General features: G+C 45.1%; 1 protein-coding gene across 2 annotated transcripts in view; it reads right to left on the bottom strand.

Annotated features, from left to right (window-relative positions):
- Positions 1–9,152, bottom strand: part of KIZ (kizuna centrosomal protein) — a 41,485-nt gene extending 32,333 nt beyond the window's left edge. Inside the window, exons 1-4 of one of the 2 annotated variants that reach the window (XM_030447951.1) lie at positions 9,054–9,152; positions 4,521–4,583; positions 4,018–4,171; positions 1,202–1,294 (exon numbers count right to left, since the gene is read on the bottom strand). In XM_030447951.1, coding sequence (XP_030303811.1) covers positions 1,202–1,294; positions 4,018–4,171; positions 4,521–4,583; positions 9,054–9,139 — 396 coding nt within the window. In that variant the 5' untranslated portion in view covers positions 9,140–9,152. Of the gene's footprint in view, positions 1–1,201; positions 1,295–3,990; positions 4,172–4,520; positions 4,584–9,053 lie in introns of those variants that run through there. The other variant, XM_030447952.1, reaches the window with a different exon arrangement.
- Between the last annotated feature and the right edge of the window lie 5,385 nt (positions 9,153–14,537).

Genomic DNA, 14,537 nt, shown 5'->3' with positions numbered 1-14,537 from the left:
TGCTTTGTATATTAGTTTAAAGAATGCTCTAAATTCAAGGTTTTTAACTTTTTAATCTATGGGGGAAACTTCCTCTAAACTCAGATTAACAACTGCTAATGCACTGAAGAAAGAAAACCGAAAACCTTCCTCCTACTATAAAAACAAAACAGTGTGGCCTCTGTTTCTTTTCTGATAAGAGTCTTAAATACCAAACATTTAACTGCATAATAACATTTACTGGCAGCCAGGCAGCCTGCTCAGCAGATACATAAAGCAGGTAAAAGGAGAAAAAGTTAATTTCTTGGCTGAATGATTCCATCGGTAGCTATAGGGCAAACTAGAAAGTCTTTTAGTAAAGTAGCAGTTGATTCTTCTATCAATCTGCAGCACACATACTCTTCCAAGGAATGCATTAAATATGAAAATCATATCCCGTTATCATCTGTTCCCAGCTTTCAGCCCAGTAAGCTTTTCTTAATGAATGCTGTAGCCTAAGGGACAGGAATGCTGCTGGCTCCTCTGAATAATGGAGCGGCGCGGCCCTGCCTGCTTATTACAATATCGACTGGCGAGGGGGTTTCACACACAGTCACAAGTGACTACTCTTGCCAGCATGCTCCAAGTTATTACAAGATGTTTTTAGACATTTCATCTAAAAGAGCTTTACTGCTTTTAGTGAAGAAAACAGCGATGGTCTTGAACTGTATCATTTATATGGAGATAGGAGGAGGGATTAGAAACCTGCCTGGCTGCAGATACATAGCAGAATGTATTTAAGTATTCCTTGTCAGTCTTTTTGTCTGTTATTCAGATATGCAATCTCTTTTTGCTGCTTCTGAGAAAAGGTCAAAACACACAAAATTATAAATACACCGTATGAATCGACTGCTACATTTAAAAAAATACCATTAAGAATACTTCCTATTTGGTCAAGACCATTTTCACACTGTTGAGCATAGGAATTACAAAAACAAAGATTATTATAAACAGCATCTGTGTCCATCCCCCTGTTCCCCCCCTTTTAATTCTAGTTCTTTGGTTGAAATAATTGCTCCTTTTAGCCAGGTTACTCTACTTCACTCAAGCACTAAACAATATTTCACACTACAAATGCTGCAATGAAAATCCCCTTGCCAAGACTGCCTGCCTCTCAGACAGCAGCTCAGAGGAAAGCACCTCCATGCAATAAAACACATTTCCCCCACTTCCTCTGCATTACCTGCTCCTCCTGGTCTTCCTCCGTGTCACCTTCTGCTGACAAGTCACCCTCCTGAAGTGGTAATGTGCTTTTCATTTCTCTCCCATACCATGCCTAAACATGAACAAATCCATTATATAAAACTGAAGAAAAAAAACCCAAACAAACAAAACCACCACAAATCAACAAATACTGCTTTGCAAATTACCCACTTTTCACTGTAATGTCCTAACAGCATTTTTTAACTTGGACTACATTAAAAAAGCCAGAGAACCTATTTTTTCTTAATTTTTCCACATCCCTGAGCAAGCACACAATCTTCTGCAGGTTTTTAATACACATTTATTCCTCCACATAATTTAGAACCCTACAAAACAGTGATAACTTCTTGCCTCAAATTTATTTCATCCCAACTAGCATTTCTAACGCCAAATGATTTCTGCTGCATCCAGACAATGACTCAATCTCTCTGGGATTAAATGAGCTTTAGAATTTCTCTTACACACATCATCTTACAACTCATTGAGCTATTTATACGGAGCAGTATATGGCAGATGTTATAAAGAGCAGCCCAGCATGAAAGGCAACTTGGTGCAGTGTTACTGACAAACAACGGCGTCACCTCCACTACATTGTTTAATTGACCAGAGGTAATGCCTTGGTAGGAGGACTCCTGCTTGAAAGCCAAGCACATGCAGCACCTATAATTAATTCTGTTTGTTAGTAATTGTAAACCCCAATAACAAGTTACATCGGCCCTGAATGAAAGCACTTCAGTACCTATTCTGCATCAGGTAATATGCATGAAAATAAATCTTTAGAGCAATTAACTTGGCCGGCTCTGCACTTCACTCCAGCACTGCATTCAGAGAGTCTGCTGCTTCCCAGGTAAGAGAAGCTGTTCATAGAACTTTACAAGGCAAAACTCAACCTCGGTAGAATTAAACACACTCGAAATGCACTCAAATGTAACTATGAGATTCTCCTAAAAGCTTAAGTGAATTTACACAAACAAACTGCAGACACACAAACACTGAAAAAAAGTAAATTCCTCAAAACCAAGAAGTTTTGTCAGCTACAGCCACATAAACTGTGTGCACAGTTATGATAAAGCACTGCTGAAGGGCATTCTCGCTCTAAGAGAAAAAAAAAAGTAATAATTTATGTCTGTGTACTTCCACAACAGATTAAATCATTACATGCTCCATCGTTCTTATGCAACCCGCAGCAAGGGGGCTTTTCATAATTGTAGCACAGAGGGAATGTAATCTGTGCTCTGTTCAACAGCTCAGAAAAAAGTAGGTCTAACCCAGAAAAAATAAAATGGATGGCACAGAAACACCAAAATGGCAGCAATGCACAAAAACCACTCGTGCAGACCCACCATGGCACACCTGTGACTCACACCAAGGTGTCAGAACAACCAACGGGACAGACACAGCCCCAGCCAAACACAGAATGCAACTGCTCTTACACAGCAGAGTTTTTATCTGCTCACATTTCCTCCCAGTTTTTACCTCCCCAAAAATCTGAATCCATGTCAGAGACATGAGCATACAGCCACTATTTCACTTCAAATCCAAGATGATTGCCAATCTATACCACTTTGCAACATCCCAAATTGTTCTTCAGAGAATGGCAAAACAATGTCAGAAATAATTCAAAAATCCTCAGTGCTTGGCTGTTTCTTACAGTAGCCTATTAAACTGAGAGCACATCAGGCATGAACTATGGTTAAGAAATCCTGTCTATTATATAACCTTAAATCTGGATCCTGATCGAGTTTGTTTCAAACATTAAGACATGCATCTCTTCATTAAAACAGAGGAATTACATCTTATTTCTGCATTAATTATAAAAAGGCAATACAAATGCAGCTGTTGACTTGTAACTTTCATTCATCCTCACCAGTTTTTGTTCTTCCTTTTAAAGCATAATGACCATGCATGCATGTTGCAGTAATTTTTATAAAAACCAGTCATTTAAAACCAGAACAGGCCTGCATTAGTTCAACAGCCTCCTGCATAAGGATAATTCCTACACAATTCACTAAAGTGGAAGTCCAGAAGGAAAGTTCAAAATTTCCAACTCTGAAGGTACATGAATCAAATCTGGACAGATGCACAAATGGTACCAAAAGCCAAGATGTGAGCACTGGAACTGGAGCAAGCAGTGCTTCCCCTGAGCACTGCTGCAGTGCTGCTGTCCGAGTGTTTAGGGAGTGTGACCACATTTGGGATAGCTCAGATACAGTAATTTGTTGCAACACAAGTTATTTACCCCTCTACTTCCTCCACTGGTGAAGACAAAGCAGTAAGCATGGGGAAGACTGTGGCTCTTTAGGGTGCTCACACCAGCAAAACAAACTCTGTCCAGAAACCACCTCCATTAAATGTATTTGAGTATTTTAAGTAATAAAAGCCATAGTAAAATACAGTTTTATAAAAGAGTCTTTGTGAAAATATTACAACTCAAGCCTTCTCATTGTCCTAACTCAGACACTGCTAGTTTATTATCTTATCACTAACACTCCAAACACATGATCCATTGCTACACTTTATCTCAGTTTTCCCTTGCTTCCAAGAGACTGGGAAGCACAGGGCACTTTACTGAAGATCAAATGCAGAGTTCTGTGTTGGTGACAGCTACAGGAGGAACTACTGGTTTCAGTTAATTTCCAATTCCCAAACATTACCATGTGTAGCCACTCCAAAACATATGACAAGGTTTCACCAACATCTGAAGTCCTGGTGTGCATCCTACTTGGACAAAACCATTTTATCAACCCTGTAACAGCAGTAAACACTAACGTATTAGGTCTTATAGAAAGTTACTTCCATCTTCTGAATCATCTCTGAGCCTGAAGCCTTCACATGAGCTTCAAACCTGTCAAACTCCCTTAAAAGGCTCTGGTTCCGCAGAAGGGCTCCTTTGTGTCGCTCATCTATTTCTTTCAAGTATTTTTTCAGCTTCATGTGTTTTACCTTCATTCTGCAGGGGGAAAATAACCTGTATTTAGAGAGCATGAAATTAAACAAACATATCTGCTACAATTCTTTTTCTTCAGACACATCCATACTGACACTTCTGCAGGAGTTGCCTCCCCAGCCTCCCCAAAAGGAGCAGACACATTGGCACCACTGTCCAAAGCTGCTTTCCACAACACACAGGATGGACCCTAAATAACTTCACATGAAGACAAGGGGGTTGGTGTTCAAAAGGAGAAGTTATAAAAACCCATCAAGATACCATTCTAAAAGCTTTCCATGATACCCAAGTCTTTGTAACTAAAATAAAATCACAGAATCAAACAATATAAGAAGCTTTTAAATAGGCTTACAGGTATGCATCAGATTTTCTGTATTCTATCAGTTTTCTTTCTAATTCCAGCCTCCTGGCTTCACTGAAAGAAAAAACAAAACATACAGTAAGACAAAACAATTTCACAATTTAAATCCTCAAAATGCAAGAAGTAAAGCATTTTACAGACTACAACCTTCTTCTGAGCAGAGAGCACATTTGGGCTAGATTGGTAGCTTCAAAGATTGATCTGCCAGCCAAGATTACCACAAAAAACCCCAACCACCAACAACAACCTCAAAGCTTTGTCTCTGTTCCTCATTCAAAGAAGCCACCAGTTGTTCCAAGGGGAAAAGATGCCTAAACTTGTATCCATCTCCACAAATCACCCACCAGCCAGAGGGTTCTGCCCAGCCTAAGCTGCTGTTCCAAGCCCCATCCCCAGAACAGGCAGCCCATGAGCCCCACACTGAATCCCAGAGCAGATCCCTCTCTATGCAGGAGTTCCTGAGCTGAGCTTGTTCAGACATACAGCTCTCCAGAACTTCCCAGAGCATTTTATCAACACATTACAAGAGATTTTTTAAAAATCCCAACTCCTTCCCAGTTTACAGACCCAATACCTAAGTATTTAATTTAACAAAATGAACTTAAAATCAAGTAACTATTTCACACTTTTTGCATTAAAGCAAAGTACATCTAGAGATTTGTTAGCACTACCTGCCTTAACTTACTAAAGGCTAACAGATACACCTCACCTACAACCCACTGCAGAGAGAATCCATTTTCAGGAAAAGAGCAAAGCTGATATTATTTAATGACTAGAAATGCACTGGAAGATAAGCAACTATCAAAAATAAACTGATAAGACAGAGGCTGCCAGTAGGTTCACATTAAAAACGCTGCAACAATTAAAGCAAGCACCCCAAGTTGCTTATTAAAAAATCATCTCAAGTTCTCATTAGCCAGGAAGGCTGCACACACGATGGATGAGGGCTGACCCAGGAGGCTGCACATCCCCCTGGGGCTGGGCACACTTATCTCTGATTTGTGTGCTCCCCTGCAAACGTGCTCGTGTCACAGGCACTCACATTTGCTTCCTCCCAGTTGTCCTGCACAGAGCAGAGCCAGGAAGAAAACCACACCTCCTGCTTCTCAGCCTGAGAGATCAAGGCATCCATTTTACCCATCTGATCCTGCCACTGTCTGAAACAAGATTAGGTTTTCATGTCATGCATGCAATTTAAAAGCCACGCTTCATCTGGGATCTCATCCTTTCAATTTCCTTTTACATGATGGACAGCTAAGCAAAAGCAGATTTCAAGATCTTGTTTTTACACTTCTAGAAGTAATTTTCATGACTCAGTGGAGAGCACCGATATCCCGATGGATGTAAAGGCTGATGGAGGGGAACAGCCATTGGCTCCAGTCCTGTTTCTCATTCTCTGATAGCACAGGTAGCATGTCACATTCCTCAGCTCTGGAAGATCCCTTCCTCCCAACCAGCCTGGTGCTCCTCTATCCCACTCATTACTTTGTAGCTGATATTTAGATAGCACCTGAATATATACCTAAGGTCTTCCCAAGGCAAGGCAAAGCAGTACAAAACCCCTCAGGTAAGAGCCTCTACATTTGAGAGCCATCATTCCAGGAGCCCAACGTGGTTCCTGCACAGCTTGGGGGGTTCTGCAGCACAGCTCTGCCCAAGCACCCAGCTGGAGGCAGCCAGACTTGTGGGTTTGCTTCCCCAGGTTCTGCCAAGGTTCCAGCACAGTTTTGATGTGGCACTGGCAGAAGAAGCTTGAAGCAGCCCAGGGGTCAGGTTAGCCACTCCACTGCACCACCACCTCTGCTGCTACCTCAAAAAACAAAGCTCTTACCCAAGCTCTCTGCCTACAACTTGTATTTGCCCACTCAGGTTTGCATTAGGCTGCAGTGCTTTAAACAGTCAGATATTGACTTTTTTCTTCAATGGTCAAAAAGAGCACACTTCACAACTTTTTAAGGATGCAGGTGGCTCATTTTCAAACAACCCTGAATCTTCAGTCTACAGAGAGAAAATGTTTGGGATTTGAGAGCAGAATTAAACTCCCTGGTCAGCCACAAGCTGTCTCTAATCTCTGGCATTTCACCAGGAATCGATCTGCAGTGATATTTGATCCCTCACCTCCCATTTAAACCAGCAGGAATAAGATGCCTCAGTATTTTTTGAGATACCAGGCCTCGGGCTCTCTGTGCTTCAGTTCCACATCCATAATGTAGGAATACCAACACTGCTGTCACCACACCCTGTTGAGATAAGTACACAGAAAATTGCACAACACTTGGCCACAATGCAATCTTCCCATAAAAGTAAGAAATTTTATTTTTACAGTAGGTTTTCTACACGAATCTGAAATTAAATCAACTGTCGAGCACTGAGCTGAATCCTTACAGCCTGGAGCCTGGCCAGAGCCTGCTCAAGCCTCAGCCAATCTTGCTGAGGGGTTAGAGGTGCCTGTTTTTCAACCACCTTCTACATAAAACAGATAACAGCAGGTGTTTCCAAAACTAATAACCCTACCTGCCTTGCATCCTCAATTCAGGACATCTCAGTATCTGTACACATTTACTGCAAATCACCCTTAGCTTGAAGCATCTGGCTTCTCTCTAAAAGCAAAGCTAATTGCAAAGTTAGTCACAGTGTTAAGCACAGCACTTAACTATGTAATTCATTTACTCCATCACCCTCACCACTCAAACTCTGCCACCTCACCAGCAGCCACTGAAGTTTAAGTGCTGAGTAATCACCTGTTCCTCTAAAACACAGAAGGCAATTGCTCTACCCCATTTCACTTACCTCTGACCCCTAAAACCTGTCTGTCATTCTGCTCACAGCACAGATACCATGCACGGACCTACACAGAAATTAGGTTCTGTATTTAGATGTCAAAGTGTGACTTCAGAGGCTGAAATGCTCCAGTGATTTAACAACAGCCTCCATATTTTACACTTTTAGAAGTTGTTAATCTAAAGGGTATCATTTTGATAAACTCTGAAGAGGGCATTGCCTCTGCAGCACCACACAACCTGCAGTCTGGCAGAAAAATTACCCCTTGTTTGCCAACACCACCAAGTACAAACACAGACAGGTACACACAAGACAAGTGTGCCAGGCAGAAGAAATCTCTTTGTTATTGCAAGCCCTGGGGTACCAGGGCTGTCCAGAGGAAGCACAGCTCCTGCAATCCTGCTGTCTGTCTGCCTCCAATTCCCCCTCCCCAAATAACTCCTGATTCTTTTGGTGCAGCTGAATTAGGCAGAGGAGCTGCCATCTGAACTTACTACATCCCCACAGGTTTCAGAGGGGGTGCAGAGGGGCTGCCCATTTGTGCAGTGTGAGCTCAGCCTTAGCTCAGACCACAGGAGATACAAAAGAGATGATCAAACGTCAGGCAGATCAGGTTCTGGAGAAGCACAAGACATCCCTGCTCATAACAGGAGTGATATCTGCACACAAAGGCACAGTTCAGAGCAGCACACAGTCTAGAACTCACTGGTATTTGAATCTGCCCTGTCCATTTTCCAATGCCAGAATTTAGATAAAGCATCTTCCCCATCCAGGGCCCACATCTCTAATAGTTTCTATTAAAAGGAAAAAAAAAAAGTACATTTTGTGTATTCCTGTCCAGTCTTTTAAACAGCAAGCTATTCTTGTTTTGTTTCCCCGTGGTCTCTCAGAGCAGAAGATGATGATACTATTAAAGATGCACACAGCATCTCTGCAAAGTGCTATCTAGGTACAAGTTCAGATTCCCACAGCCATGGTGTCATCCTTCTGCTCATACCACACACCTGAGATACTTGTGTGAGACACAGGAATCAGCACTGGACTGAAAAAATGCAGTGCTTGAACAGCAGCTTCACAACAGAACCATAAATGACCTCGAAAGGGACTGGCTATAAATCAGTGCTCAGTGGTCACTGCAGTGAGGAGCAGCCTGGAGCATCACTACCTGTGCACAGCTTCAGTGACACAGCCCCAACACCTGCACCCACCTGAAAGTCAGACACACCCTGCAGTGCCCACAAGCTGAGAACACCCCTGTTATAAAATGCCCCCTAAATACCCCTTTAAAAAGTAATATTAATTACAAACATGCCTATAGGAGAAACACCTGCACACACCCGTCCATCCCACAGCCAGCTCTGAAGCACCCCCACCTCTCTCCTTGGCGCTAAGGAACTTCACAGAGGTGCTGCAGGAGGTCACAGAGGTGCTGCAGGAGGTCACAGAGGTGCTGCAGGAGGTCACAGCCCAGCAGGGACGGGGCACAGCGCTGCAGCACCACGGGCACAGGCACCGCACGGAGGCGGCAGGGCCCGCACACCCGCACAGACACCCCAACACCCGCACAGACACCCCAACACCCACATACACCCGCACGCCGCGGGGACCTGGCAGTGCCCTCCCGCAGGGGCGGCCGAAGGGGACGAGGGAGCAGGAGGAGCGGGCAGAAGGGCACAGCCTGAGGCACCGCTGGGACCCCGGGCTACCCGCCCCGCGCAGAGCCCCCCGTGCGGTGTCCCTCACCTGTCGCGGAGGCACCGCAGGAGGCTGCCCAGCCCCTGGCAGCCGGGCCGGGGGTGTCCGGGCCGGGCGGGGTCGGTACCGCTCATGGCCCCGCTGTTTACGGCGCCGCCTCCCGCCCTGCACCGCGCGCTGCCCCGACCCGGAAGCGGCCCCGCCCGCCGCGTTGCCATGGGGACGGGATGGGGCTGGGGGGTCCCTGGCAGCACCGGGAGCTCCTCAGGCCTCTCTGGGACTTGCTTTTTAAGTCTCTAAAACTCTGGGTTTTTTGGGTTTTTTTTAAGCCTGTAGTGGCTTCATACACATCAGAGCACTAAATAAAAGCGTTACAGCACGGGAGAGTGTGGGACGGCAGCCAGGAGCTGTGAGAGGGCTCCCTGCGTCTCCTCCTCAGTCTGCAGCAGTTTCAGATGTAAAGCTTTCATTCCTCAGATATTAACATCTGTTGATATGATGTTATTTAAGATGTTAACTGAGGTGTTACTAATGGCTGCACTGGCCAGTCAAGTCACCAGAGTGGGCCTGTTCCCTGGCCAGGACAATCTCCAGGAATGATCTCCAGGGAAGAGGGGGAACAGGAACTGTGCAAGGTGTAGGGCACCGATTCCGAAAATGATTGGGTGCTGCTGAACAGTTACACCGTCGGGGCCCTGCTTTAGTAGTCCGTTTTACTGAGCTTATTGTTCACTTACATTTTTCAGAAAAATAACCAGAAAATAGCAGTGTCTTCCTTCCACTTGTACAGAAATGAAACATCTCAACAAATCCCCAGTTCCTCCTGCCTGACCCGCCACTCTCCAGCTGGCAGAGCCGGCTGATGTCCTAAAGCCACACCACCTTCCATGGGCATGGGATGCACTGACAACTCCAGATGATAAATAACAGGAAAAACACCAATTTTCTTTCCATTTTCAGATAAAAACTTAGATCCCTTTGAAAGGAAGTTGCCAAATTAGTGCTTAGATTCCAGGTCCCCAATAGAGAGGGTTCAAATGCAGAAAGGGCATTTGACTTTAAGGGGAAGCAATACTACATCAACAGGCACAATTGCAGATAGCTGTGAAATGCTTAGGCATAATTAGAACAGCAATCAGGATACAATTAGTACGTGATCATCACCATAATTACCTTTCATTAGAAGTTCTGTCTGACAACTGCCAGGGAAAGCATCAGTCCTGGCTGAGGACAGGGATCAACCCACACAGCACCTTTGGGATGAGCTCTGGGGCTCCCAGGGGACGTGGGTCAGGGTTCCTCTGACAAGTTTCTGGTGCCATCCAACCGTGGTCCCGGTGCTTTTCATTGCCTTCAGCCTCACAGGTGGATAAACCAAATTTAAATGTAAAGTAAAAAGCTGTGCTGGATGGATGTGGTGGTACTTAACAGCCCCCAAATTAGCTCCTGTCACTTGAACAGCCGTAGCTGCTGCCTGGCTTAGCCTCGGCGTATCCACCAGAAATAAACGGCTCAGTAACTCAGGAGGCTTTAGCTGGTGTGAAGCTGCCTACTCAAGAAAACACCCAGGCAAAGGATTTGCAGATTTGGGAGCCTTTTATTATTGAATTCACAGAACAGGTCTCAGTACAAGCCGTACTGTCCTCTCTCACACTTCTGTTTTATTTAAAGCAAAGCTGTGCTACGAGCCCTCCATCACAGCCTTAACTCACATCTTCAGAAGAACTGAAGCTGAAAGCTGGGTCTGAGCTTGCCTCAGTTTCCAGTGGGCATTTTTCCCCCAGATCCTGGCTTCCCCACACCACGGCTTGGCCTGTCCTTTACAGATAATGGAAGTGAAAATGGAGCTTTGGCATCTCCACTGCAGACACCATCCCCTGCCCTCCTCGGGGGTTACTTGTAGTACTGAGCCTTCCCCGGAGCCTTTGTATCTGCATGATATTCCTGCTTGGTCATGGGGGCAGAGAAAATGGAAACAAAAAGGGTTTCATGGTTGCTTCATCATTAAATTGCCTGCCTTCCCCCCTGTGGTCCCTCATAGCGGGTTGCATTGCAAATATCGACATCAAAATAAACAGTCTCCTCTGACACTGAGCTGAGACACTAAAAACTTGTTATTTTGGAATGTCAGCCATGAACCACGCTCACACATTCTGAATGCATCACTGATTGTCCAGAGGCTGTGTGGCATTTGAACAAAAAAACACTTTCATCTACTACAAATATGTTATTTTTCAAAACAGGCAAAGAAATCTGCCTTTCTTAAGGCCGTGCCAGTGACACACCGGGTTTGGTTCTGGAAGAGTAAACTGCTTTAGAAAATATTTGTGCTTGCTAAAATAACATCAGAACCTTCAAATGCTTCTAGTGCTATCAGAAAGCCTGAGCACACGTTATATTTACAGACTGGAAAACCTTATTCCCAGGCTAAGATCTCCAGGTTTGGGTTGAAAGGGGTTGACCTCCACCCGGCAGCTCAGGGCAGGGGGCTCAGAGGACTGCACAGCTCGTTTCTGCAGTGGACTTGCCCAGCCCTGGGTGCTGTGGGTTTTTTGTAATTGTGGACCACGAGGAGCAGAGGGCTGGAGGGTGCTCAGCTGCCAAGTGCAGGTGGGGTTAAGCACCCGGATGGGTTTTTAAACCAGAAATAAGGAGCCTTAGCCTGGTCCCCCCAGAGTATTTCTGATTCGGTTCCTCTCACCCTTCTGCTCCTTGCCTGGGTGCAGGACACACACTCACCCTCTGCAGCCCAGGGTGTGATCCGTGGCTGGCTCCAGAATAATCTGGTTGCCCTCATCCCTGCATCCCAGTGCCCCATCCCTGCACTCCTGCAAAGAGGAGCGTTCTCTCAGCACCCCCCCTTCAGTACTGAACACTTCTTTTAGATTGTTTAATTTTAATGTAATCTGATAAGAGCTGTAAAACTGTGAAACAAATCTGTCTCCTTCTGTCTTATCAAACACACTTTGAATGAAATGATGTTTTTTTTCCCCCAGCAGCTGCCAAAAGAAAGTATCTCTAGATTCAAATGTAGGGACTGATGTGCACTAATCTTAAACAGCTTTACTCACTCTTTTCAATTTAGGGAAGAAACCATGTGTGCCTTTAGGTCCTGCTTTCCTCCAGAAGAGGACTTTGCCTCATGATGAGCACCTGGTACAGGGTGCTCACCTGCAGGAGAAAAGAGGGCTGAAAGAAAGAGAAGTGAATATTATCTATATCTGTAGGAAAGGAAACCAAATGCAAGCCTCCAGAGACATCCAGTGTTGTATCCTTCCAGTGAGAGCCTCAGGGGCGCAGGCATCACCTTGTGTCCCCACACATTGAGGACATCAGCTGGCTGTGCCCAGGAGCACCCCTGGGATGGTTTGCAGGGCACTGTCCCCACTGCAAGAGCTGGTGGCTTCTGTGGGGGGTGGTCCAGCCTCAAGCTACACCCATGGCTGTCTGGGGCAGGCTGGGGTTACACCTTTGGAGAGAAACTGGAGGAAAAAATCTTGCATTTCTGCCTCTCCTGCTATTGAGATCTTCCCAAGGATGTCTCCCATTGCTGTTTTTCTGCCCTACTTTTCTGCTCCCCGTTTTTGTTTCCCAGGTGCTACAACTGCTCTGTCTGTCTCACCTTTAGCCCCTCCCCTGTCACCCTTGGCTACCTCTCTCTGAGATGGTTGCCATGGGGCTTACTGATTCTCCTAAACCCAGAAAGTGGAGGGGATGCCACTTGGTTCCTGAAAGGTGGAAAACCCTTTAAGAAAAGCAGAAATTATTGGTGTCCTTGTCTAAGGGTCTTGGGACAAAGCTGCCCCCACCAGCCTCTGCATAACCCCCCACCTCCCACAGCTGCTGCCATGATAACCATGAGCTCTGACACACTGAGAGCTTGCTCTGATTTTAGCTGAGTTTCACTCAACATGAGAAATACAAATATTGCTTGGCAGCATCAGGACTGGAATAAACCAACTCACAGCTTCAAAAGCACTGGAGAGAAACCAGAGATTCCAACCAAAGGGGCGATTAACCACGAGCACCAGCATGTGCAGCAGCCATCCCAGGGAGGTGTCCAGGAGTGCCTGAGCATTTCACTGACACTGTTCTGCTATTTCTGCCCACAGCTGGGGTTGGGGTGGCTGCCCAGGAGAGGGATTTGCAGAAACACCAGCCGTGATGCACTGAAAAGAGGCTTTTCCTCCCCGTGCTCATCTGGTTTCTGTGTGCTGTTCCTCAAGCTAGAGCTCACCCACAAGTCTGAACAGAACTGAATGCATTTCCTTTTCTTTTCTGTTTCAATTAGATTCATAATACATGCCCGTAGCTATGTAAAAGACATACAAAAAATTTACATAATGCCCATATAAGTCTTTCTGTTAATGAATCAAGTCCTAAATGAAGAGCACTAATAATACATTAGCAATCAAAGAGCAAATAACACCAGAGAACATATCTCAGCAGAGCAGTTGTGTGGATCCATTCCTGACTGTCAGTGCCAATGCATGGAAATAGTAATTAACATGTTGAATTTCATGTTTAAATTTTAATAAATTTAAATGTAATAAATTGCTTTTATTAAAAGCTACAGTTCCTTGAAATCGATTATTACTCGTTTCTGATGCATACACAGAAAATACTTTGGTTTTCTGATGAAGGAGAGTTGTGCTGCTGACAGGACAGGTGCAATGAGTTCCTCCAGCACGAACCTGTTAACACAGAAGCAAATGATAATGCCTGATTTAATGAAAAAACTTCAGAACAAGACTACAGCATTTAAAACTATATAATGTTTATTAAGAATGTAAGGGCCTTATCCAAAGCCTATTGACATAATTGAAAAGCCTCTAGTAATGTTGTTGTCAATTAATTTTGAATTAATTCTGGAGCATTTCGAGACAAGCACATGCCATTGTTTACAGCTCTGCATTGTTAGCAAGCAGCAGAGCTGCTGTGGCACAGGGCAGGGAGCAGCTCAGGGGCTGCTTGCTGGGCACTGTCCCTCCTCCCTGGCCATCTCTAAGGCCTTCTCCAGTCTCCTGTCTATGAGGCTCCAAGACAAGCAGGGGTCAGGAATCACCTAACTGGCTTTTCCCAGGCCAAGAGTCTCAAGAAGACATCTGGGAGATTTCTGGTCTCTCTGCTTTCCCAGTAATTCAGAGTCACTTCATTCCCCACGCTGCAGACACGAGGAATTAACCAGTCTCCATTTAAGAGTCTGCTGTTGTCTGAAAGGGGAGATTGACGGCGCCGAGTTTCCCCATCCCTAGAGAAATGAGAACTGAATTTAGGTTTTCTGAGAGGAGAGACAAGAGGCTGAATTTGATGGAGACCACTTACAGCAGAGTATCAACAGGCTTGATTCCTGTCTTCTCTGCAATCACCCATGCCTGGAGTTCTCCACACAACCACTGCTTTAGTGCCTCTTGCTCAGCCAGACACAGTTCCAAAGCTCCAGTGAGCCTATGGAGGCAAAGTGGAGATCTGGCACCTGAAAATTTTCCTAGCCACAGAAGTAGCTTCAATATCTGGTCCCCTGTCCCATGT

This window comes from Calypte anna, chromosome 3 (assembly GCF_003957555.1).
Source record: "Calypte anna isolate BGI_N300 chromosome 3, bCalAnn1_v1.p, whole genome shotgun sequence".
NCBI lineage: Eukaryota > Metazoa > Chordata > Aves > Apodiformes > Trochilidae > Calypte > Calypte anna.
The sequence above is the reverse complement of the archived record's forward strand: the minus strand, read 5'-3'. Positions and strand labels throughout refer to the sequence as shown.